The sequence below is a fragment of the Tupaia chinensis genome, unplaced genomic scaffold (assembly GCF_000334495.1).
Source record: "Tupaia chinensis unplaced genomic scaffold, TupChi_1.0 Scaffold000115_1, whole genome shotgun sequence".
Classification (NCBI taxonomy): domain Eukaryota; kingdom Metazoa; phylum Chordata; class Mammalia; order Scandentia; family Tupaiidae; genus Tupaia; species Tupaia belangeri.
In genome coordinates, this window is record NW_006159579.1 from 8,923,636 (window position 1) to 8,949,426 (window position 25,791).

At 53.9% G+C, this 25,791-nt stretch overlaps 1 protein-coding gene across 2 annotated transcripts; it reads left to right on the plus strand.

Moving 5' to 3' along the window:
- Positions 1–7,557: 7,557 nt before the first annotated feature.
- On the plus strand, positions 7,558–25,791 carry LPIN3 (lipin 3). Of its 2 annotated transcripts, none has more exons than XM_006144143.2 (21): positions 7,558–7,739; positions 11,854–12,001; positions 12,092–12,291; positions 13,389–13,484; positions 14,681–14,949; positions 15,155–15,238; positions 16,242–16,362; positions 16,527–16,854; positions 18,745–18,844; positions 18,962–19,122; positions 19,464–19,557; positions 19,650–19,719; positions 21,754–21,846; positions 21,923–21,963; positions 22,614–22,752; positions 23,733–23,881; positions 24,072–24,158; positions 24,839–24,991; positions 25,138–25,252; positions 25,350–25,453; positions 25,628–25,791. In XM_006144143.2, exons 3-21 carry the CDS (start codon positions 12,100–12,102, stop codon positions 25,770–25,772), a joined length of 2,541 nt encoding a protein of 846 aa, XP_006144205.1. In that variant the 5' UTR covers positions 7,558–7,739; positions 11,854–12,001; positions 12,092–12,099; the 3' UTR covers positions 25,773–25,791. The 2 variants fall into 2 exon arrangements, with proteins under 2 accessions (XP_006144205.1, XP_006144206.1); XM_006144144.2 differs by having other exon boundaries at positions 15,158–15,238.

The following is a 25,791-nucleotide window of genomic DNA, read 5'->3' on the forward strand; positions in this document are numbered from 1 at the left end:
TTTATGTTCTGTTCTCGACTCTTTTAATTATTCTTTCGTCATACTAAAAATTAGGATAAAGTGGCATGCATAACAAAAATTTTGTTAAGTATAACTTGTTAGGTATACTTTTAAGTATATGCTCGTTAAGTATAATTTTGCAAAATACACTTTTGCTTAGTTAATAATCAGTTTCCTGTTCCTCATCTGTAACAATGGTTCCCTCTTTACCAGGTCATTCTGAAGATTGAATACATGCATTTTCTCACTAACACGGGCAACTAATCCTTATTGTGGGTTGTCTTCTGCGTGCCAGGCATTTTGTGAAGCTCTGGGGATACAGTGATAAGCAAAAAGTGCTCCCATGAAACCAGAGCATTGATCAACCAGTATAAAAGTGTCACATAAAAACACTAAGATGGGGGGACCAGCAGTTAGTGTAATGGCTATGTCACTGGACTCCCACGTAGTCGACCGCGGTTTGTGTCCCGGACCCGGCGACTTGGAACTCACACCGGGTACATGTGCGTGCGTGCCCAAGGTCCCAAAAGGAGAATGGAGGAGAAGGGATTGTGGCATGACCATCCTCCCTGGGGGGTGATTTCTCACTTTCTGTCTCTATGTCTCTCTCTGGCGAGCGCACGCGCCCTATAGCAAAAAACCTCTGAAAAACAAACAAACAAACAAACAAACAAAAAACACTAAGATGGGGACCAGCGATGGCGTAATGGTTATGTTGCTGGACTCCCACATAGTCTACTGTGGCTCAAGTCCTGGACCCTGCAGCTTAAAACTCACATGAAGTGCATGTGCGTGGTTGCCCAAAATCCCAAGAGGAGAATGGAGGAGAAGGGATTGAAGCATGACTATCTCCCTGGTGGGATGATTTCTTGCTTTCTGTCTCTCTGGTGAGTGCACACACTCTATAGCAAAAATCTCTCATAAAAAAAAACACTAAGCTGAAAAGCTATTTTTGTTATGAGAGCTTATGTAAGGGAGTTCAGCCTCTCCAGAAGGTATATTAGTTACCTATGGCTGCATAACAAATCACTACAAATAAGAGACTTTGAAGAACATGCATCAATTATCTTACAGTTTCTGTGACTCAGAAGTCGAGGCACAGGTTAGCTGAGTCTTCTGCTTAAAGACTCCCAAGGCTACAATCACAGTGTCAGCTGGGCTGCGTTCTCATCTGGAGACTCATCTAGGGAAAAATAATTTCCAAGAGCATTCAGATTGTGGCAGGACTCGTTTCATTAGGACTGCAGGACTGAGGGCCCTGGCTGCTTGCTGGATGTCAGCTGGAGGCTGCCAGAACTCCTAGGGCTACACCCAGTTCCTTGCCATTTGTGGTTGCAGACAGCAGCATGGTTGCATCCTTCATCAAGTCAGTGAGGAGAGTGTCCAGAGATGGTCTTCTAGCAAGACTGATCTTGCCTGCTACTGATGTACAACCATGGCCCATCAATTTTGCTATATTCTGTTCATTAAAAACAGGTCACAGGTCCCACCACACTCCAGTGGAAAGGGTAGGGATACAGGGGCACTTAGAGTCTGTCTGCCACTGAAGGCTGTCTCAATGGGCCTGGGATGGAAAACATGAGTTGGCATGAACTATGTGCACAGGAGGGAAGAGCTGTTCAGGCAGGCAAAGCGGAACCAGGACATTAAACATAATATAATCAAAGAGTAGAGTGCAATGACTAGCAATAGCCTCTCATTCTCCTGCTAGTCACAGTTGATGGCGCCCCAGTGCCCATTGTTTTGCCCCATATTCAAGGCTAGACTCTCTCCTTGCACTCACTTTCTCTCTTCGGCATCCATGCCTTCACTCATGAATTCCCCCACTTATGCTACATGTGTCCTTCCGAGATATACCCCATATGTACGTAGTTCAAGGGCCAGCGTAAATTGGTCCCCCCCCTTTTAATTTTTTTGGGTTTGTTAAGAGAGAGATGTTTGCTATAGGGTGTGTGCACTCGCTGGAGAGACAGAGAGACAGAAACTGAGAAATCACCCTCCAAGGGGCATGGCTATACCTAATCCCTTCTCCACCCTTCTCTCGGGATTTTGGGCATGCATGCACATGTGCGCAGTGTGTTTTAAGCCACTAGGTCTGGGACTCAAACCACAGTCTACGTGGGAGTCCAGTCATATAACGATTATGCCATCTGCTGGTTCCACCCACCTCCTTTAAAAAATAAATAAATAAATAAATAAGAATAATCTCTCCAGCTGGCCCATGGCCTGGTGGTGAAGAGAGCTGGATCCCATGATTGATCCCAGCAGACCTGACAGCTTGAGTGACAGGCCGGGCACATGTGTGGGTGTGCATGCCCAAAGTCCCAAAGAGAGGGAGAGATGGAGAAGAAGCAATTGTGTCATGACCATATTCCAGGCGCTTAACTCTCTCTCTTTCTCCAGCAAGCAATTGTGCCCTCTGACAAAACAAAAGGGAGAAGCAATCTTTGTCTATCTAGATCCTCCTGCCTCAGCCTCCTAGCTGGGACACACCTGGCTCTCTTTTAGACAGTCTTGCCCAGACCAGCCTCCTGAGGCACTGGGAATTCAGGCTCACATAACCCTGAATGGCCTTTTGGGAGGACCAGGAATTGAACTGGGCTTCCCATGTGATTCCAGCATCTTAGCAGTATGTGACACCATAGCTGGGCCAACAACGTTTGTGAATATCAATTTAAGTGGAGGGTGTCATGCTAGGCCCTCCTTGAATTGCAAAGCAAAAAGAAACACAGTCCACTTGCCCGACATTGTGGAGGGTGGGGCCGGGGCAGAAAGCATGCAAGTACAGGGACCAGCAGTTAGCATAATGGCTATGTCACTGAACTCCCATGTAATCAACCACAGTTCAAGTCCCGGACCCGGTGGCTTAAACTCTCACCAGTGCATGTGCGTGTGTGCCCAAGATCCTGAGAGGAGAATGGAGAAGGGATTGCAGTATGGCCATCCCCCCTGGGGGGTGATTTGTCTCTGTCTCTCTCTCTGTCTGTCTGGTGAGTGCAGCTCCCTATAGCAAAAACCTCTCAAAAAAAAAAGAAAGAAAGAAAAGAAAAGAAAAGAGAAGAAAAAGAAAAAGAAAGAAAGAAAGTATGCAAGCACCCAAATAAGAACAGGCCAAGGCCATGGGGCAGTCGGTAAGTCCTGAAGGGCTTTTTAGGACACAGAAAGTTCCACTTCAATACGGTAGTTAATGATCTTTCGGCATCCTTCTCCAGGCCAGAAATTACAAACGAATTCCAGAAAGACTCGACAGACTGACGTCTTTCCGGGAAGGACAGCTGGAACGGAGAACTGCCCAGCCATGGCCCACGCTGCAGGCGGTCCGCAGCTGGCACCAGAGTCTTCTTTGGCAGGAATGGGAGATGGCAACGGAAGTCTGCCCTCCTGCCGGGGATCTCTGGTCACATCCGGTGCCTGTCCCGGAAAGGCTGGGGAAGAGGGCCCTAGTGGCTGCCTAGGCTTGGCCGTATCTTGGGGGAAGGGAGCTGGGAAGGCAAAGGCAGCGCAGGCCAGAAACCCAGAGCCAGCGACAGAGGGGGCGGGGCCTTGGACTGGGGCGGGGCCTTGGGAGGAGAGGGGCGGGGCCTCTAGCCCCGCCTCTTCTCCACCTAAGGGAGGAGCCAGGCTAGGACTCCGCTGCTCCCGCCTTGGGCGGGTGCACTTTTTGGGTTGAGTCTCTGTAGATACCTTGGATGTCAGAAGGCTGTCTGGATCTAGAGGGGAAAGTCCGGCCCTCTCTCGTCGGTCCCAGCTGCTTCTTCCCCAGGGCTTACTGCACGTGGAAGCCGGAGGGTCTTTTCCCTCTGCCCACTGAAGCGTCTTCCTTTGCTCCGAGAACAGGGGAAAACCTTCCCCTCCCTGCACCACCTCTCCTCACCTCCCACCTCAAGACAGAGCCAGTGGCTCTGCACGGCCTTTGTACAACCTAGTCCCTACATCGGGAACACCGTGCCCGCCCACCCTCATCTAGGTCCAACTTATTTTTCAGCCTTAGTTTTCTACTGGGAAAGCTTTCTCTGACCCCGCCCACCCCTTTATGGGCTCCGGAGCTTGCCCCACCTGGGCCTCAGCATCTCAGCATCCTACAAAACGCGCTTTCCTGATGGTGCCTCTGACCTTCCCCTTCCCTCCCACCCTCGCCCCTCAAGACTCTGGGGTCGCTGGTGCAGCATCTCCAGTGCCTGGCCCAAGCAGGGGGCTTAGTAAGATCATAAAACACCCAGCCAGCCGGTCCGCTGTGTCCTCTATTCCTCTGTAGATTGGAGACTCCTGAATTAGTTTCACCAATTTTTTTAAAGAATTATTTTATTTAACTTTATTTATCCATTTATTTATTTATCTTAATTTGACCAGAGAGTGAGAGCGTTAGAGAGAGTGAGAGAGAGTGTGAAAGCAAGCCGCCATATCCGGGAATCAAACCACAGTCTGCCATGTGGGAGTCCAGCATCCTTAACCACCATGCCACCTGCTGGCCCCAGCTTCATCTTTTAGAAAAGGACCACCTGGAGTGTGGGCAGGGAGGGGAGCAACTTGTTAAAATGCAGCTTGTTGGGCCTTACCCCAGGAATTTCTGATTCCATAGGTCTGGGGTAGGGGCTGAGAATGTGCACTTCCAAAATGTTCCCAGGTGAGCTGCTAGTCCAGGGACCCCACTTTAAGAATCACTATTGCAGAGCATCATTTTCTTCACTGGTAAAATGGAACAATTACTGTCCCTGCTGTCCGGGGTCTGGAGAGAATCCAATGAGAAAACACAAAAGAGGAATGGTGCCTGAACCCAGCAGGTGTTCAATGAGTGTCAGTGCATGCTCCAGGAGTGGGCAGGAGACATGCCAGGCAGGAAAAACATGCACAGGAGCAAAGGTGGAAAACCGCCCAAACAGGTCAGCTGGGCTGGCAGAAGAGACCCGGCATAACATCAGGGAGTCCAAGCTGCACTGTGGAAGCAGCTGGGAGCCATGCACAGTTCTGGAGCTGGGTGACAGATGGAAGCTGAACATGGCAACCCTGGGCAGGAGGCTGGTCCTAGCAGCAAGTCCCATGCACTGGAGTCTTGGCTGTTTGGACAGATTTACCTAATAAAAATAAAGATAAGTATATCCCAAATATTGCATGGAACATACTTATACTGAAAGATATTAATTGTATGCCCTGAAATTAAAAATAGGTGTCTTTTATTTTCATTTGATAAATCTGGTCATCCTAGCCAGATATCAGTTCTCTACCCTTCCAACACTCAAGCCTAAATGCTAGGGGAAGCCAGTCACAGGTTACAGAACTCCCTTCAATAAAGCCACAAGGAGTACCTGAAGAGCTGCTGCAGGCAGCCAGTCTTGCTGCTCCCGTCCTCCCACCTCAGGTTGGATTTCCCCATGGGGCGCAGGAAATAATCGTGTATCTGGGAATGATGAGTACATACGTGACCAAGTTCTACAGAGAGGAAGTGCCGCCTGCACACGTGGGTTAATGAGAAACAAACAGCACCCAGTGGTACAGGCCCACCTAGTGAGTGTGCCCAGGGAGAGGGGAGTTGGGCAAAGGACAAACACGATGTAGTAGGTTCAAAGGACGCTTCCAGATGCTGATGTAAACCACCCACTGGAGGATGGTCCTGCCTTATCAGGCTCAGTTGGGGGTTAGGACCAGTCATACCACTGGCGACTGCTGCTCTCCTCCCTCCTCCTCTCCCTATAATCACCAAATCCTGGATGATTCATGGTTCAGGAAACAAGCTTGTCAGAAATCCAATTTCTGCAACAACCTTTATAACAACTTTCTATTTTTTGTTTTATTCTAACAAGGAACATTGAAACAATTTGTGCTCCATCTTAAAACAAATGTGTGATAAACATTATGGAACATTTAAAGTGTGTCCTGCGCTGTGTTCAGTGCTCTATTTAGGAGCCATAGTTCTCAGCCTTGGTTGCATGTTACAACCACCTGGGAGTTGTTTTAGTTTGTTTTCAAGAAAAATTTAAGAAAAAAAAATTTTTTTTTTTTTTTTTAGTTTGCTTGCTGGAGAGAGACGCACAAAAAGGGAGAGAGATGCCACACCACAATCCCTTCTCCTCCACCCTCCTCTTGGGATTTTGGGCAGGTGCGCGCGTGCGCATACACACACACACACACACACACACACTCCGATGTGTTTTTCAAGCCCTTGGGTCCATCCTCAAAGTTGGTCATGTGGGAGTCCAGCGCCTTAGCCATCATGCCACCTGCTGGCCCTGTAAGGTAGGTTTTATCACTGTTTTGCACCGTTTTTTGTCACTGGGGGCTCCCAGAGGTAGACTGACTTTGGCATCTGTGGCCCCAACCTGTGACCTCTCCTTCCTTCCTTCCCAGGCTGCTTCAAGGGATTTCAGGTGTTTCCAGCGTTTCACTGTTACATATACTGCTGCCCCGACAGGTGTGTGACCACTTAGAGTTCTGCTCCCAGCAGGGCCCTTCTGGGACAACAGCCAGAGACACTGCCTGGGTTCAGGACTGATACTAAATACCTTTTGCTGAAGTGAGGACAACCCAGGCCAGTCACTGCCAAATAGGTTCTGTCATTTTGCATCGCAGACAAATGACAGCTAGCGCTCACTCCCGACCACCTGGTGCTGTCAAAGCTTGGCTCTTCGCCACTGTCGCTCTCCTCCTTCACCTTCTGAGCCTTCTTAGCGCGGAGTCTTTGCAGGGTCACATTTCTTCACAGTCTTGGATCCAGGAAAGGTCGCGAACCACAGAGAATGTACATTGAGCTTCCCAAAGGAGAAGCAGTTCTCTGGCCCTGACCTCGCCGGGGCACGCGAGCCGACCGACCTTGCCCAGACGCGAGCACACCAGGGTTTATGCGCAGTTCCCGCGGCGGGTACAGACTCAGGGAAGCTCAGCTGGGCGAGAAGGCTGGTCACCGCCTGCCCTCTGCTGGCCAGGGCTGGTATTGAGTCCGCTGCCGCTCGACCAGTTAGTCCGAGGAATGAAATTAAGCCGGCATTTATTGAGCACCTGTTGTATGTCAGGTACTGTACTGAATCCTGGGGTGTACGGATAGGTGTGACTTGCTCTTACGGAGCTCAAATTCAAATGAGAGGCAGACATTAGTCCGATAGTCATTCAAGCAAATATGAAATTACAACTGTGGGCTACGTGCATATCACACGAGGGTTCTGTCCAGTCTGTCGTGTCAGGGAAAGCTGCTTGCAGAAGGGGACGTTTGAGCGCTGGACTCCTCACAGGTCATTTAATGTAATCTCGAAAAACCTGGAGAGGGCTCCCCTTTGACAATGCAGGAAACGGGCTCAGATGGGGCAGAAACTTACAAGGTTACAAAGCGAGCTGGAAGCAAAGCCGGGAGGACTGAGACTCGCCGGATCCAAAGTCCCTGATGTTTGCCACTCCTGCTGGCCACAGGGACATTGAGTCGGTCAGCACCAGAAGCTGGGCGGTGCCCTGGGTGGAGCAGGGGTAGGGCGGAGCTTTAAGTCTGGCCCCGCCCCAGCCCCTATAAGTGAAGGACGCCCTTGAGGATGGGGCGGGGGCGGGTTTTATCAGGGGGGTGGAGCTTGGGCGGATTGAGACCTGAGGAGGCCGCACCTGGCTCATGAAAGGGGTGGAGCCAGGATCTCACCTTGTCCTAGAGGAGCCGGAAGCGAAGCGCGAGTGAGTGCCGGCCTAGGACATTTAACCTGTTGATCCTGTGCACGCAGGTAGAGGTCGCGGCTCCGAGCAAAGAGGTCCAGTGGGCAGCTCCCAAGGTAGGGCCCGACTCGGTCCAGGGAAGAGATGTCCCTGTCCCCTCCTGCCCCATCTGTCCTGCCATCTGACCTTTCTTTCTTTATGCTTAAGGGCCAGAGCCACCTGGAGCCGTCATGTGGGAATACAGGGGTGGAGGAGCGGGCCTCCCTCCCTCCCTCCCTCCAGTCCCCTGGGCACCAGGATGTAAAATCTGGGGAGAAGGAGATGCCCAAACCTCCCAGGGGAAGCTGACCCAGACTTACCACTGGCTGGCTGTGCCCCCGGGAAGACACCCACCCTCTCTGGTACTCAGTGTCCTCATTTGCAAAACGGGGTCTGACCCTTGACCAGCTAGTCCTGAGCATTCAGATGCCAAGCTGCTGGGAAGTTGGGGTGCAGTGTTCTCGCTCCCAGGGCAACAGGAGGGCTTACCCTCCTGCTCTTTGTCCTAGATAGAGAGCGTGCTCTCCCCGGACCCAAATCTTGGTGCCCAGGAGCACTGAGAGGTCAGACCCAAGGCAGCCTGCCTGGCCTCTCTGAGTGGAGTTGTGGGCTAGTCCAGAAGGCTTGTTTCCAGGACAGGGTCTGAGGCTTGGTCAAGGCATCCTATGATACCTTTCCGGAGCCCACCTGTTCATTCTGCAAATAATGGGTCAACCATTGTGCAGGGCCCTGAATGCCAAGTTAAGTCTAAACTCTCAACTGTGGTCAGGGGCAGTGCATTGGAGGCCAACTTGTAGTGCCCTGAGGACCAGCCTGGGTGAATGCGGCTGTTGTGATGCTGAAAACACAGCTAGGAAGTGGTGGAGTGGGGACTGGAACCCAGAGGGTTGGTACTCTCACCCATCATGCCCTGCTGCTGCCTATGACCTGGGCATCTTGTAATAAATCCTTGACCTATGACAGGAGAAAGGAGGCACGGAGAGCAAGAAACTGGGGAATGGGATTCAGGGGGCTGGTGGGAGAGGGCTCCCAGGAGTCCCAGAGGCATTCAGCTGCCTGGGGGTAAGGGATGAAGTGGTAGTTAGGGGGCAGAGGGAGCCAAGCAGAACACCAAGAGGACAGAACTAGGTCCTGGGGAAAGAGAGCCCCTTCAGAGACGGGTGCAGGCAGAGGGGGAAGAGCACAGGGCTGGGCCCAGGACATGCCCCCCAAAGGCTGAGCAGGCAGATGTGGGGACACCCACCTGTGGGGTCCAGGGTGGAGGGACAGAGAGGAGACAGTTCTAGACTCCCATGACATTAGAGCTGAGAGGGGTCTGAAAACAAGGACATCAAGTTGCATGCTAGAAAATATCTCATAAACGGGTCCCAGTAGGATTCCTCATGGGTACCAGGTATTCTCTACCATTTGGCTCTTCTTTTTTCATCAATAGTTTTCTTTTCTTTTCTTTTTTGCTATAGGGCACTCACCAGAGAGACAGAGAGAAAGAAATCACCCCCAGGGTGGATGGTGATACTGCAGTCCCTTCTCCTCCATTCTCCTCTCAGGATTTTGGGTGGCCACACACACACACACGTGCCTGGTGTTTCAGTCCTCCAGGTCCAGGACTCCAACAATGGTCAGCCATGTGGGAGTCCAGTGATGTAACCATTATGCCATCTGCTGGTCCCTGCCATTTGACTCTTACTACTAGGTCATTGGTTCTCAGTTGGGGACAGTTTGGTCTCAGGAGACATAACAATGTCTGAAGACGATTTGGTTGTCACAGTCTGAAATGGGGAGAGGAGGTCTGGGATACTGTTAAATAGCCTACAGCCCCCTCCCTGTCCCCACACACACAACAAAGAACTACCTGGCCCCAAATGGCAATTTAAAAAACTCTATGTCGCTGAACTCCCATGTAGCCGACCACAGTTCAAGTCCCGAACCCGGAGACTTAAACTCACATTGGGCGCATATGTGTGCGTGTCCAAGATCCTGAGAAGAGAATGGAGGAGAAGGGATTGTGGCGTGGCCATCCTCCCTGGGGGGTGATTTCTCACTTTCTCTCTGTCTTTCTGGCGAGCGCACGCACCCTATAGCAAAAACCTCAAAACAAAACAAAAAACTCTGTCCTAGAGAAAATTGAGCCTGGCACCCTCTCCACAACCCCAGCTCAGCTGTAATGTAGATCTCAGGCCTCTAGCTGGACAGAACTTTGCCCCTTCCTCTGGCCTGCCCCTCCTATGCTTGCCCTTTTATTCCTGGAAGCTTCTGGAGTCCTGTCTGCTTTTTCTAGGTGCAGTAGTCCAGAGCCCTGCCTTTGTCAGTCAGTCTGTCTGCCCAGACCTACGTGCACAGAGTTTGGCAGTGAGGCAGGGAGAAACCAAATGGGAAAATTTCCCCTGGCAGTTTTGTTTTTTGTTTGTTTTAGTTATAGAGCACTTGTGCTTGCCATAGAGAGACAGAGAGAGAAGGAGAGAGGGAAAGTGAGGAATCACCACCCTCCGGGGGATGGCTATGCTGCAAATTCCTTCCACTTCATTCTCCTCTCTGGACTTTGGGCATACACGTACACACATCTGGCATGTTTTTCAAGCTGCAGGGTCTGGGACTTGAATAGTCACCCATGTGGTATTCAACTGCTTTAACCTCCACAACACCTGCTGGCTCCACTTTGGCAATTGTAAGTCTGCCTTAGGTCTGAGGTGCTCTAACACAGATGGAAAGAAGCTGCGGCTTTGTCCGATGACCCCAGAGGGGCAGGGGATGGGAATTATCTGAGAAATGCTCCCTGTGGGGTTCCTGTCATCAGGCTCTTCTAGAATAAGCGATGGACTGAACACTAAGGCAGGTCTTCCAAACACTAAAGGGTGCAGGAATTCCCTGGGATCTTGTTCAAACGCAAATGCCGATTCAGTAGGGCTGAGCTGGGCTTAGATTTCCATGTATCTAACAAGCTCCCAGGGATGCCGACCCATGGGGTCCACGGACCACGGACCACGGGTTGGAGGGAGGCATGGCAGGGCCGTGCAGAGACGGCTATGGGCCAGCTGCTCCCTGCACAGAACTGTGCTACGGTTTGGGAACCAGGTGGCAGAAGAGCCCCGTCTCCAGCCTATTAGCTTAATGGAGCTTGGAGAAGTCACTTAACTTTGAAGGCACCACTTAGCTCCTTTGACAGTGGTTGTGCATGGCACACTGTCCTTCTGGGGCTCTGATGCAGGGTCTGAGAGAGGCCAGTGCCCCATGGAGGTCAGACAGTCTGGATCCTGGCAGCCAGAGGGACAGCAGGCCATTGACTTGGGCAGCAGGGCATGAGCTGAAGCTGGCAGGGTGGGCACCATGCCAAGCTTGGAGGCGGCTCTCCTTGCAGCTGCTACAGCCTCCGGCCTCTGGCTCACCCAGCCCCGCCTGCTGTGAGGGAGCTGGAGGGACCAGTCTGGCTGGTGGAAGGAGCAGTTCCAGAGGGACGGGGCCGACCTAGGGCCTGAATGTGGGTCTTGTGGCCTAGCCCTAGCCAGAAAAGTAGGGGGTCAAGGCTGAAATGGAGGCTTGCAAGCATTGCCTGGAGACCCTGGGGTCAGGCTGTGGGCCACAGTTAGGCTCCCCACCAGGGATATTGGGAAGGATTTGGCGTTTGGGGCCTTAAACCCCCAGCTATTGAGGATACCCTGCTTCGGGCATCTGACCCCTGGAACAGGACTCAGCGGAGCCTTGGTTACCCAGTGCTAACCAGTCACAATGACTCAGCAACGCCCCTTTCTTCTCCGAGGACGAGGTAGCAGCAAGACAGCTGGAACCATTTTTCAGATGGAAAAACAGAGACCTCCTCCTCACTACTCCCATGCTAGCCCTGGGACCCATCCCTGAGCAGGGCCCTGGGCCTGATTTCTTTTGAAGTTGCCCCATCCCCCCTTCACCCGTTTCTACAGTGGGGCCATCCTGGGGTTCACACTGAGGGTTCTGGGTATGAAGCACATGGACCTGGGTCTGAAGATGGCTGTGAGACCCTGGGCGAGTCATTCCACCTCTCGGAAACCAGCTGGCTCATCCGTAAACAGGAATGATGACACCACTTGGCCGGCCTCCCGGGTTGTTGTGAAGATGAAACAAGCCATGCCCACTGAGCACCATGGTCATTATGATTAGTCACAGCGTTTAGAGGCACAGGGAACCCAGCGTTGCTTACCCAGCGCCCCTACTTTATAGATGTGGAGATCAGCACTTACAAAAGGGAGGCTGCTGTCCAAGGATCCTGCAGGTCAGTGCACCAGCCAGGGCTAGGGCCACGTCTACAAGTGCCCTCCCACCCCACGCAGAAGCCTCCTGCAAAGGCGCTTTGAGGCGTGACACCAACGTAAGCCTGCGGGTCTGGGCGTTGGGTGGCAGGAGCCTCCCCACGGAGGGAAGTGGACCAGGCCTGTGTACAGCACTGCTCTCTTCCCAGAACCAGCCATGAACTACGTGGGGCAGCTGGCGGAGACAGTGTTCGGGACGGTGAAGGAGCTGTACCGGGGCCTGAACCCCGCCACGCTGAGCGGCGGTATCGACGTGCTGGTTGTGAAGCAGGCTGATGGCTCCTTCCGCTGCTCACCCTTCCACGTGCGTTTTGGGAAGCTGGGCGTCCTGCGGTCACGGGAGAAGGTGGTGAGTGCTCTCAATGGGGGAGCGGGGTGTGCTTTTTAAGCCAGGGCAGCCAGAGGACCCAGAGCCTTCCTTTGTGGGCTTTGTGGTCAGGGTGGGTTTCCATTTTGCCGTGGAAGCAGTAGGGCAGTCTTTGGCTCAGAGGCCTCAGCCCTGACTCTCACTTAGACCTTACCTGTGTATTTTTGGCAAGCCACGTCATGTCTCTGAGCCCTGCCCCTTCCCTGTGCAAATGGATACAATGTTACCTGCCTGGTGACGGTGGTGGTGGGATGATTTGGGAGAAGTAACTAGGAGCTGATAATCCTGTCCCAGGACCAGGTGTGTGGGCGACTCTAAAGTGAGTCCCTTAGTAAACCCACACCAACCTCACTGGGCTCAGATGAACGTGACAGAGCCTTTGTTAGCCTCGAGCCTGCTGCAGGAAGAGAGGTTTGGAGGCTCGAATCCCCTTTGTTTTGAGGTGACTGGATTTTCTAGACTCCTACCAGAAAAATGTGCCCTGTGGGAGACTGTACTGAAGGGCTTACAAGCTTGGGTTGGGACTCAGACTTAATGGGTTTGCAGACTCCCTTGCTATGAGGCCACTTCCTAACAAACAACTTAAACCCCGCAAGCCTCGTCTATAAAGTGGGGGTAATGATAGGGGCCGCTGCAAGGAGTTGTTGTGAAGCTCGAACAAGATCCTCTCCATGAAGCACTGCACGAGGTACCCTGTAAATGGTCATTGTCACTATTGTCCATGTAGTCAACAACCTGGGGTCTGGGGACATTGTAGTGACGAGACAGAGCACTTCCTTATCTTGTGGGGTGTGGAAGAGAGAGGCACATGGAAACCCGGCAATAAATAAGAATGTAAGGGAGAGACTGATGTAGGAAAGCCCAAGGATGGGCGGTGTGTGCGGCCAAGATGGGGTGGAGTCCTGGTGGAGGCCTCTCTGAGAAAGGGGAGATTGAGCCGAGGCCTGGGATGGAGAGCAGTGCTGCGGCAGCAGGAGCCAGTATCTGCAGGCCCGGGTGGGAGGCCAGAGGGAGGGAGCATGGGCGTGTGGGCCCATGCCAGGGACCGTACATCCCCATCCCACCGCTCCCCACTGCAGGTGGACATCGAGATCAATGGGGAGCCAGTGGACCTGCACATGAAGCTGGGAGACAGCGGTGAAGCCTTCTTCGTCCAGGAGCTGGAGAGCGATGAGGTGAGTGCTGTCGTCCTTGCCAGCCCCTCGGCAGGCATTGGACGTGTCACTGTCCTGCGCTCTATCAGCAGACCTCTGATGCAGGGGTTCAGCCGGCGCTGGCCTCAAACACTCGTGATATGGGGTGGAAGGCCAGAGGAGGGGCCCGGGCATGGCTGACTCTATTTCCTGAGAAGCAGGGAAAGGTTTCCTAGAAAAGGGGACACCTGAGCTGGGACCTTTAGTGATGAAAAGGAGGCCTTCCCTGGCAGCCTTGAGAGGAGCAGGACATCGAAGAACAGCTAGTGCCCTGGGAAGCAGAAGGTCTGGCTGGGGGTAGGGATAATGACCTAGGAGCTGATAATCCTGTCTATCAGCAGACCTCTGATGCAGGGGTTCAGCCGGCGCTGGCCTCAAACACTCGTGATATGGGGTGGAAGGCCAGAGGAGGGGCCCGGGCATGGCTGACTCTATTTCCTGAGAAGCAGGGAAAGGTTTCCTAGAAAAGGGGACACCTGAGCTGGGACCTTTAGTGATGAAAAGGAGGCCTTCCCTGGCAGCCTTGAGAGGAGCAGGACATCGAAGAACAGCTAGTGCCCTGGGAAGCAGAAGGTCTGGCTGGTGGCAGGTCTGCTGCCAGCTCTGTGCAGCTGCATCATAGAAGTGCATGGGTGGGGGGTGAGAGAGGCAGTGTGTGCCGAGGAGAGGCAGGGCCCAGCACGGAGGCATTTATAGTGTTGGAACTGGATGACTTTAACTGAGCCCTTGCTACACATCAGGCATTGTATGGATTCAGACAGGGGGTGACTCCTGCTCTTAAAGAAAATTCCAAACTAGTCCAACGAGAGGTGGACACATAAACAATAGATGATGGAACTGGGCTGGGGGTAGTCATGGCAAGCTTCCTGGAGGTGATGCCAGGCTGTGTCTTGAAGAGGAAGTAGGTGTCTGCTGTAATAGGCCTGAGGTCAGGAAGAGAGAGGCTGATGGAGGTTTCTGTCGGGGTTCCCTGGTATCAAGGCTGTTTTATCTCTGTTGAGAAGCTGCAGCCAGCCGGAGGTGGCAGGGCCATGCTGCAGCTACCTCTGTCCAACCTCCATGCCTGTTTTTCTGACCCCAGATGAGCTCCCGCTAAGGCCTGGGATTCAAGGGGGGAACAGGATAACTAGGTGTTGGGTCCCCCAGGGTCTCAGCTCTGCCCTTGGTCTGTCCCACAGGAACACGTGCCTCCTCGCCTGTGCACCTCACCCATCCCTTGGGGGGGCCTGTCTGGCTTCCCTTCAGACTCCCAGCTGGGCACAGCCAGCGAGCCCGAGAGCCTCGTTGTTGTGGGCGCGGCCTCCACGGGGCGGAAGAAGCGGCGCCGCAGGAAGAAACCCAGGCGGAAGGAGGATGCGGTGGCAAGTGACTCTAGTTCAGAGGAACTGGAGGCAGGCCCTGAGAGTGAGCTGTCCCTGCTGGAAAAGCCGAGGCCAGAGCTTTCAGGGTGTGTAGGGGCCAGGAGGAGGCTGAGGGTGTGGGGATGCTAAGGTGGTTAAAGCACTTTCCCTTGCTGATGCTGGGCGACCCTGGGCAAGGGTCTTGCCGTCTCTGGTTTTAGTTACTTCATCTCTCCGAGTCCTTGACATTGCTCCCATGCCCTGCTTGGGGTGTCCTGCCCTGTCAGTGACCATTTCATTTTGACCAATCAGCAGTGTCCAGCTGGAAGGAGAACCCTCGCTGCAGCCCAAAGACATTTATCCCTACTCCGATGGCGAGTGGTCGCCGCAGGCCAGGTGAGAGCCAGGTGGGCTGCAGGCTGAGATGCAGCCCGAAATCTCAGAGGGGTTCCAACTGACATTTTTCTGATGACTAATGACACAGAACCCATTTAATGTGTTTTCTGGCCATTGGTACCTCTCCTTTGTAAAGTGTTCACGTCCTTTGCCTTTTAAAATTAAAATACACATTACATAAACTACACATAACATAAACTTTACCATTTCAAAGTATACCATTTAGTGGCATTAAAAATGTCCGTGCTGGGACCAGCAGTTGGCATAATGGCTATGTTGCTTGACTCCCATGTAGTTGTTTGCAGTTCGAGTCCCAGACCTGGTGACTTAAACTCACACCGGGCACGTGAGCATGCGTGCCCAAGATCCCAAGAGGAGAATGGAGAAGGGATTGCACGTGGCCATGCTCCCTGGGGGGTGATTTCTCGCTTTCTGTCTCTGTCTTTCTGGCAAGCGCATGAGCCCTATAGCAAAAAACTCTTAAAAAAAAAAAAGTCCATGCTGGGGCTGGCAGATAGTGTGGTGGTTAAGGCAGCTGGACTCCCACATTGCTGACCGTGGTTCAAGTCCCAGACCTCGCAGCTTGCTTTCTCACTTTCCTTTTCTCTCTCTGTCTCTCTCTGGCCAACTTTTAAAAATAAAATAAAATACAATAGAGACAATGAATAAAATTAAATAAAATAATTCTAAAAAACAAAAAAAAAGTCCATACTGCTGTGCAATGACTACCTAGTTCCAGAACTTTCATTACTCCCAATGGAATCTCTGTGCCCAAGAAGCAGTCACAACTTTGTCTTCCTTTTTATTCTTTTTAAGGTTTGCCTCCTTATTGTTGATTTGGAGGAGTCCTTTATATATGTATATATTCTATCTTGGCATCCTCCTTATATATTCCAGATTTGGCACGGGCATGCATTTGAGTTAGAGATACTGTACTTCAGAGCTAGGGCGGGCAGCAGAGGTGGCAGCTGGCTTGGGTCCTCTGAGCACTTGTTTCCTGCAGCCTCTCGCCAGGTGGGCTGTCATCCCCTAAGAGCGACTCGGAGTTGGAGCTGCGGACCCCGGAGCCCAGTCCACTGAGAGCTGAGTCCCACATGCAGTGGGCCTGGGGGAGGCTGCCCCAGGTGAGTTCCTCCATGTTGACCCTCAACCCCTGCCTTTTGGGGGTTCTGTGGCCTCTGCAAATGAGGATTAGAGTGATGGTGACTCAGGCCACCTCCCCCAGGGCTTTGTGGGCCATGGGAGGCAGACCCAGCAATGTCCATGCCTTCTGATTTTTCCACTGAAGGTGGCCAAAGCTGAGAGGCCCGAGTCCTCGATGGTCCCTGAATGCAGCACCAAGGCAGCTTCTCTTCCAGGGGGACCCAGCACCCCCTCTGTCTCTATGGCTCATATGGACCCTTTGGGACCCTCAATCCTGCAGCCAGGAGCTGGCACTGACCTGCTTCAGCCCGAGCTGAAGCCCTACTTGAGTGAAACTCTGGTGGGTTCCCCTCTCCCCACCCCAGAAAGTGAGGAAGCCAAGACTCTGAGCTCCAAGGACACAGGCGTCCTTCCCATCTCTAAATCACAGAGCTGGGCCGCTCAGCAGCCAAAGAGGGCCTCCAGGGGGAAAGGTGAGTGACGGCTGGACCCCTTCCACTGCATCTCTGACCTCATGTTATCCCCTGGATGGGCTCTGGGACATTCCAAGCCGGCATTATGCCTGGCACCAGCCTTTGCAAGGATTATAGTCTGAGGGACAGACAGATGACACAGGCGTGAGCAAGGAAGGGCCGACATGGGGATATGGGGAGTCACAGGCTGGATGAGGCATTTAAATCATGTGGTGAGGGAGGCCTCTCTGAGCAGTCTCTGAGCTGAGCATGGATAATAAAGATCCAGCCAAGTGAGGAAGAGCAGAGGACAATCCTCAGCATAGGGAACAGCACGGGTCAGGCACGAAGCAGGAGAGAGGGTCATGTCTAGGAACTCAGGGAAGATGGCTATCTTTTTAAAAAGTTTTGCCAGAGGGTCAGCGTGCTCATCAGAGAGTAGGAGAGGGAAAAGACACTCTTGATGGGAAATAGTCATGCTGCCATCCCTTCTCTACTTCTCTGTCAGGATTTGGGGCAGGCACAAACATGCACCTGGCGTGTTTTCAAGCCAGTGGGGCTTGGATTAAAACTGGTGAGCCAGTTTGATGTGGGATCCAGCTCCCCTAACCTCTACAGGGGTGACCCAACTGGAGTATCTTGAGTGAGGGAGAGGGTGAGATAGAGCCAGACCATTCCTGGCTCACAAGTATGGTTTTTTTTTAGAGGTTTTTGCTATAGGGCGTGTGTGCTCTCCAGACAGAGAGAGACAGAGAGACAGAAAGTGAGAAATCACCCCCCAGGGGGATGACCACACCACAATCCCTTCTCCTCCACTCTCCTTTTGGGATCTTGGGCATGCACGCACACGCGCCTGGCATGAGTTTTAAGCCACGGGTTCTGGGATGCAAACCACCGTCGACTACATGGGAGTCCAGCGACATAGCCATTATGCTGACTGCTGGGCCCTCACAAGTGTGGTTTTAACTAGGACCAGTGGGAAGGCACCAGGCTGCCACTTCCAGATCAGTAGCAGCTGGCTATATGTGACTACTTAAAACCAAATTCATGCTGCCATCCCTTCTCTACTTCTATATCTGTCAGGATTTGGGGCAGGCACAAACATGCACCTGGCGTGTTTTCAAGCCAGTGGGGCTTGGATTAAAACTGGTGAGCCAGTTTGATGTGGGATCCAGCTCCCCTAACCTCTACAGGGGTGACCCAACTGGAGTATCTTGAGTGAGGGAGAGGGTGAGATAGAGCCAGACCATTCCTGGCTCACAAGTATGGTTTTTTTTTAGAGGTTTTTGCTATAGGGCGTGTGTGCTCTCCAGACAGAGAGAGACAGAGAGACAGAAAGTGAGAAATCACCCCCCAGGGGGATGACCACACCACAATCCCTTCTCCTCCACTCTCCTTTTGGGATCTTGGGCATGCACGCACACGCGCCTGGCATGAGTTTTAAGCCACGGGTTCTGGGATGCAAACCACCGTCGACTACATGGGAGTCCAGCGACATAGCCATTATGCTGACTGCTGGGCCCTCACAAGTGTGGTTTTAACTAGGACCAGTGGGAAGGCACCAGGCTGCCACTTCCAGATCAGTAGCAGCTGGCTATATGTGACTACTTAAAACCAAATTAACTAAAATCATGTGGGCTTCTTGGAGACAGGATTTAAATACCCATCCTAGCCCATGACTCCTCTCACATCCCCCAGGCTGCCCTTCCCTGCTCAGGCCCTCCCACTAACCACATTTTACATGCGCTCCATACCCACATGTGGCTGGCAGTGACCCTGCCAGGCAGTGTAGACAGAGCACTCACTCCCCTGTCAGCACAGTTCTGTTGACAGCACTGCCTCTGGGCATCCCAAGACAAGGGGCACATTGAGCTCACGTTAGGTCTGCGGTGTCCCCTCCTCCACCTGCAGGTTCCCTGAAGAGAAGCCAGCACCTAGGTCCCAGTGACATCTACCTGGACGACTTACCCTCCCTGGACTCTGAGAATGCAGCCCTTTACTTCCCCCAGAGGTGCCTGGGCTCTGGGTCAGGGTGTCTTGGGATCCATGGGGAAAACATCCTGGGAGGAGTGGGGACCCACTTCCCACCCTCCTATGTTCATGTCCCTGTTGGCCCCTTTGCCCCCAGTGACTGTAGACTAGGGGCCAGGAGGTGGAGTGAACCTAGCAGCCAGAAGCTTCTGGGGGACTCCCTACCTGAACACACCCCAGAACCCACTGCTGACACTGTGGACACCATAGCACTATCCCTGTGTGGTGGACTGGCAGACAGCCGGGACATCTCCATAGGTATGTCAATGTGACCTGAGCCCTTCCGAGGATTGGCACTGAGCCCAGGGGGCACAGGAGGGCAGGGAAGACACTCAAGGGTGGGGAAACAGGTGTGAACCCAGCAGGGCTGGACATCCCAATTCCCCTGAAGCAAACGTTCGACACTAAGCTATGTCTTGTGCTATGACTTTCGGGGTGGGAACAATAGGATCAAAACCACAAGCAGGGAGAGACCTTGCTAAGCCAAAGAATTGCCCAGCAAGGGGCCTGTGATAGGGTTCAGGGGGCCAGGAGGAGCTGGAGCAGTGGGTCCCAGGGCTGGGCTGACCTCACCCCCTACTTGCTGCCTCTGTGCCCAGAGAAGTTCAACCAGCACGTCGTCTCCTATGAGGACCTCACCCAAAACCCCAGTCTCCTGGACGACCCAAACCTAGTGGTGAAAATCAATAGGAAGTGAGTACCAGCCAGGGGCTGTTGGCAGTCTGAGAATCTCACTCCCCACAACCCTGCAACTGCTACAGCCTGACACCTTGCTGTCTTCCCAGGCATTATAACTGGGCTGTGGCTGCCCCCATAATCCTGTCCCTGCAAGCCTTCCAGAAGAACCTTCCCAAGGTAATGGCTAGAATAGCATTGGGCCTGGTGGGGAAAGTGGCTGCAGCCTTGGGATCTGGCTTGGCCCTTGACAAGAAAGTGGGGATGGGCAGAGATGGGCCTGGGGGCCTGTAGGGGCAAGACCCACTGTAGGAGAGGTGACAAGTGTCCCCCAAGCCTTGCCTCACCCTTCTCGTTTCCTGGCCATGGTGGGTCCTGTTTGATTTGGATTTTTACTTCAGAGGAGCTCAGGACAACCAGAAGGACCCAAACAGCCTACAGATGCCTAAACTAGGACTTGTCTTCAACAGGAGGTTCTGGGATCTGAAAGACAGGGCTTGGATTATGAAGGTTCCACCTTCCTCTTACCCTCCAGGCTGGGCTGAGGGGTGCTCACTCCCTTTGTTAGCACACATTTGTTGAACAGCTATTACGTGCCAGGCCCAAGCTCGGGACAATCATAAACTAAACAGCCCCACCCTCACAGGAAGATGGTATTAATTAAAGACTCACCCAGTGGAATGGAAAATCCATCCATGGGGCTGGCCCCTTGGCTTGGTGGGTGAGGCAGCCAGATCCCATTTGACTGGCTGCACGATTGATTCCTGGATCAGGTAGTGTACACATGCTGGGTACATGCATGCATACCCAGAATCCTGAAAGGAGGGAGGGAAGAAGGGATTGTAGCATGACCATTCCCCGTGGTGGATGCTTTCCTCTCTCCCTGTCTCTGTCTCTCTCTGGTGGGCACATGCAATCTCTAGCAAAACAAACAAACAAAAATCTTTTTTCCACGGTGAGTGTGGGAAGGAGAGGTCTGGGGTGCTTGGAAAGCCTACAGAGGGACCAGCAGTTAGCATAACGGCTGTGTCACTGGACTCCCATGTAGTTGACTGCGGTTCGAGTCCCGGATCCAGTGGCTTAAACTCACACCAGGCGTGTGTACATGCATGCCCAAGATCCCGAGAGAAGAATGGAGGAGAAGGGATTGCGGCATGGCCATCCCCCCTGGGGGGTGATTTCTCACTTTCTGTCTGTCTCTCTCTGTCTTTGTGGCATGCACATGCACCCTATAGCAAAAAATAAAACCTCTCCAAAAAAAAGAGAGAAAGAAAGAAAGAAAGAAAGAAAGAAAGAAAGAAAGAAAGAAAGAAAAAGAAAAAAAGAAAGAAAGAAAGAAAGCCTATAGCAAGGGGTTTGCTGAGTGAGTGCCCAATGGGGAGAGACTGAGGGATGGACTGACTTGAGCAGTCAGGAGAGAACAGCATGCAGAGATGCCCAGAGATGGGAAGAAACTCAGCCTCTTCCTTCCCTCCTAGAACCTCCACCAGGTCCTCCCGGGCTACCTTGCTCATCTCTGAGGACGGTGTCTTCCAGTGACAGCCTGTGCCATCTTGCACCTGCCTTTCTGGGAGTGGCCCTGGGCCCAAAGTTCTTGACTTGGTTAGGCTTGCCCTAAGGGCCTCACCAAGCAGATGTAGACTCCTGGTAGCCCCCATTGGTGGCCTTGTGGAAAGGCTGATGAGAGCTGAGCTAGATAACTCCAGGGACAGCCCAGGCCAAGGCCCTCCCAGAGACACATGAGCATCCTGCAGGTGCAGAAATGGGGAACCCAGAGGAGGAGTTAGATCCAGCACAGACCTAGTCGGTGTTACCACAAGGTTATACGGCCCCAACCAGGTGGTGATAGGAACGGAGAGGGAAGCCGTTCCTGGCAGTCAGTCACTGACCTTAGGGTCAGTCTTAAAAGCTGAGAAGAGTACAGGATATAGACTGTCCTTTCTGCCGCCACTTGGTAGCAGGGAGAACAGATCTTGAGGAGCTCCCAAAGCATTACCTTCAGCTACTCTAGCAGGCAGACTGACGCCCAGATGGGAGGCCAGGGCAGGGGCAGGGTGGGGCGGGAGCAGCTCTTGGTCTCCCCTGCATAGCCCTGCAAGCCATTGCTTGAAAGCCCAGGCTAGAGGTGGGTACCCTTCCTGAGCCTCCAGATGTTGATAGCTCCCTAGGTTTGTGGGGTGCAAAAAAGAACACTACGGCTTCATCTGCCCACAGAGTACCGTGGACAAATTGGAGAAGGAGAAGATGCCTCGGAAGGGTGGGCGATGGTGGTTTTCCTGGCGACGCAGGGACTTCCCAGCTGTGGAGGTGGGTGGTTGTGGTCATGGGTAGGGCCAGCAGAGGGCAGGAGTCAGGGGTCAGCAGATGGGTGTTCTTCCCACAGCACAGTGCCCAGGAGAAAACCACAGCAGTGGAGCAGCCAGGGTGAGTTGGCCTGCTCAGCAGTATGGAGCCTGGGGAAAGATGCCCTAGGGATGGGAGGTGTCCCCAGCATCCCTCCCCCAGCCACGGTTGCACATGTACACCCTTCTTTTTCTAAGAAACGTCCCATTTCACAGATGGGAAAACCAAGCCCTAGAGACTCACCAAATGCCCCAGTGCCAGGAAATGGCAAAACTAGAACGGGCGCTCAGACTCCCAGCCGTTAAGAGTGATGGAGCCTCTGGCTCTCCAAGTCCCTAGGGGCTGGCTATGCCTCCTTTGCTCTGCTCTGAACTGACCCAGTTGCCCAAGGTTGGGTGGGGGAGTGACCAAGGATGGGCTGGCCAAGGCTGGTGGGATAGGGACTACACCCTATGGTACACTCTGGGTCTTTCAGGTAAATGTTTACAAGGGGGGCGCCGGCTTGCTTGGGAGTGCACTGAGGGCTGGCAGCTTGGGGTCCCAGCCCCACCCTGCTATCCCGACTAGGTGTGAACTGCCAGCCAGGACCCCTGCCATCTGCCGGAAGCCCATATGGGTGGACCCTCAGGATGGGGTCTCGGGTGATAGGGATGAGCCCTGGGCTAGGGGTGAGTACCTACAGAAAGAAAAGCAGATGGAAGAGGCAGCCTGAGCATCGGTGCTTCCCTCAGGGCAAAGGCCGAGGTCCTGAGCAGCGATGACGATGCCCCAGACAGCCCTGTGATCCTCGAGGTCCCCTCCCTGCCACCCTCGACCTCGGCCTACACTCCTACCTACAAGAAGTCCCTCCGCCTCTCCTCCGATCAGATCGTAAGTGAATGCATGGTGCGTGTTTATTGGGGTGGCAGGGCTGAACTCCTGCCCAAGTCCCTCAGACTTCGCTGAGAAACAGCCCAGGGAGCCTTGTGCTCACCAAAGACCAGACCCACCCCCGGCAGCCTCCCTCACAGTCTTGGCTTGAATGCCTCCAGGGGTGAGGGGTCGCTTCTTCAAGCGCCAACCCATTTCTCTGTCGGAAGTTCTGACTGGGTCGGCCCTCTCATAGGTCCTAGGATATCTACCTGCAGTGACTTGCAGTCTCTGGGTCTGTCCTTGGAAGTCACAGTGACATGCCACACCGCTGATGAAAGCCTTAACCCGGCCCCAGGTCATGTCTTCTCCGAGCTCAGTAAACTGGTGGCTCCTGTGACAAGAACATGTCTTCTTTGTGGGTGTGGCTCCGTGGTCAGGGAAGTGTCCAAGGGGGTCTGACTGGCCTGGTTCAGGGCAGCTGCCGTGCGTCTGGTACCCTGGGGCTCACACCCAACTCGGCCTAGTCAGTGCCTGGGAGCCTTGGTCACCTGGCTTGAGTGGAGAGTTGCCCAGATCCTTCTCTATGGACCAAGGGCAGGGCTAGGGCTCTCTTTAGGAGAATGTGGAGTCCGGAACCCTGGCCCCAGGCAGGGCTTCCTGTGAAGATCCCCATAGGGTCCCATCTATGGAGTAGGTTGTCTCTCCCCTAAGAGCTGCCCAGACTTGGGCTCTCCTGAGTAACCTGGACACACACGGGCCTGGCTATATCAGTTTCGTCTCAAAGAGGAGCAAAGGGAGGTCAAGGCTCCTGTGCCTGGCACTGTAGAGGGCCCTTTCCAGCACAGTCGCCCTCAACCCTTGCTGGTATATCTGGGCATCACTGTCTAGTCCAGGAAGGATCTCTGAGCTGGAAGAGAATGAGCTGTGGGTTTGGGGTGGAGAGGGGTGTGGGGCATCTGCTACAACAGATCACAACGCACCCCTTTGCCTGGCTCCAGCGACGCCTGAACCTGCAAGAAGGTGCCAATGATGTGGTCTTCAGTGTGACCACCCAGTACCAGGGCACCTGCCGCTGCAAGGCCACCATCTACCTGTGGCGGTGGGATGACAAGGTGGTCATCTCCGACATTGATGGCACCATTACCAAGTGAGGCCCAGCTGGCCAGGGGAGGTCGAGGGGGGGGGCGGGGGCTGGAGGCCTGGGAACTCACCACCTTCTCGCCCTCCCTTCCCTGCAGGCCATCCTGGGGCTGGGGGCTGTGCCCTCCTGGGCCCATACATAGAACATGAGGGCCATGTGGGGTTGCCCCTGAGTGACCCTTCCTCTCCGGCTCTAGGTCAGATGCTCTGGGCCACATTCTGCCCCAGCTGGGGAAAGACTGGACACACCAGGGCATCACCAGTCTCTACCACAAAATCCACCTGTGAGTGCTGGGCTCGGGCTGAGGCAGGGAGTGACAGGACAGGGCATCTCGGGGACCAGCAGGGCCCACAAGGGAAGCAGCTTGGGCAGGCCCTGGAGCGCTGAGACCTACCTAGAGGCCCTCGGTTCTATAGAGACTCATCTCATGCGGCTGTACCCAGTCAGAGTCCACTCATCGGCCTCAGGCTGGAGGGGGAGCTTTTCTCCATCTTGGACCCCCACTGGGTCTCAGGTCTTTTTGCTTCTAGTTGGGACACTCCTAAGGCTCCCTTCTCAGGCCTAACTTAGCTGTTCTCCCTAAGCCGCCTCCCTGCAAGGCCTATGTTTTTCCTTTTCTAAATTCGTCAGAGGACATGCACTTGCCAGAGGCTGAGGGGGTTGGGGATGAGAAAGCAGCCCCTGGTGAGGGACAGTCATGCCACAGTCCTTTCTCCTTTTGGGATCTGGGGCATGCACACAAACACACCCTGCACGTTTTTCAAGCCTCTGGGTCCAGGACTTGAACAGCATGGCCGACCATGTGGGAGCCAGCTGCCTCAACCACCACACTACCAGCTGGCTCAGCCTCTGGGTTTGAAGGCCAGGGTCCCAGGGTTGGGCTGTGCAAACTGAAGCCAAGGGAGTGGGACAGGGGATGGCTGTCTCTGGATGGCTCTGAGTCACTGTTGTCCCCCACCCCAGAAATGGGTACAAGTTCCTGTATTGCTCTGCGCGGGCCATCGGCATGGCTGACCTCACCAAGGGGTACCTGCAGTGGGTGAGCGAGCGGGGCTGCGGCCTCCCCAAGGGCCCCATCCTGTTGTCCCCTAGCAGCCTCTTCTCGGCCCTCCACAGGTAACTGCCTGCACCCTGTGGGGAGGGACAGGCCGCTATTAGCTCTCCATGTCAGCTGAGAGCTGGGTCTGACTCATGGCACCTGACCCTGTGCCCCTTGGGTTTCTACCTCCTCCTGGGAACCTCTCCCTGCCCACGGCCCCCAGAGAGGTGATTGAGAAGAAGCCAGAGGTGTTCAAGATCGCCTGCCTAAGTGATATCCAGCAGCTGTTCCTGCCCCAGGGCCAGCCCTTCTACGCCGCCTTTGGGAACAGGCCCAATGTGAGTGTGTCATGTGTCGTCCCTCACCCCACCCCGGGCTGGGCTTCCTCCCTGCCCCAGCCAGCCCCTTTCCCTGGCCCTCCTTGTCCCCCCTCAGGATGTCTTTGCGTACCAGCAAGTGGGCCTGCCTCAGTCCCGCATCTTCACTGTCAACCCACGCGGAGAGCTTATCCAGGAGCTCATGAAGAACCACAAATCCACGTGAGGCCAAACCCTGCCATGTCCCCATGCCCAGGCTCTCCCCAGACCCCAATTTCACCTCCCACCCAGGAGCCCAATCCTTGCCCAGGGCTCCCACGAGGAACCACCACGGGTCATGATGGAGCCACGGTCTGTAGGCAGCCCGGGCTCAGGGCTGTCCTGTTCTGCCCGTAGGTACGAGCGGCTGAGCGAGGTGGTGGAGCTCCTCTTCCCGCCTGTGGCCCGTGGCCCCAGTGCAGACCTGGCCAACCCTGAGTACAGCAATTTCTGCTTCTGGCGGGAGCCACTGCCCACTGTGGACCTTGATGCCCTGGCCTGAACCTGGCCTGGCCACCTCC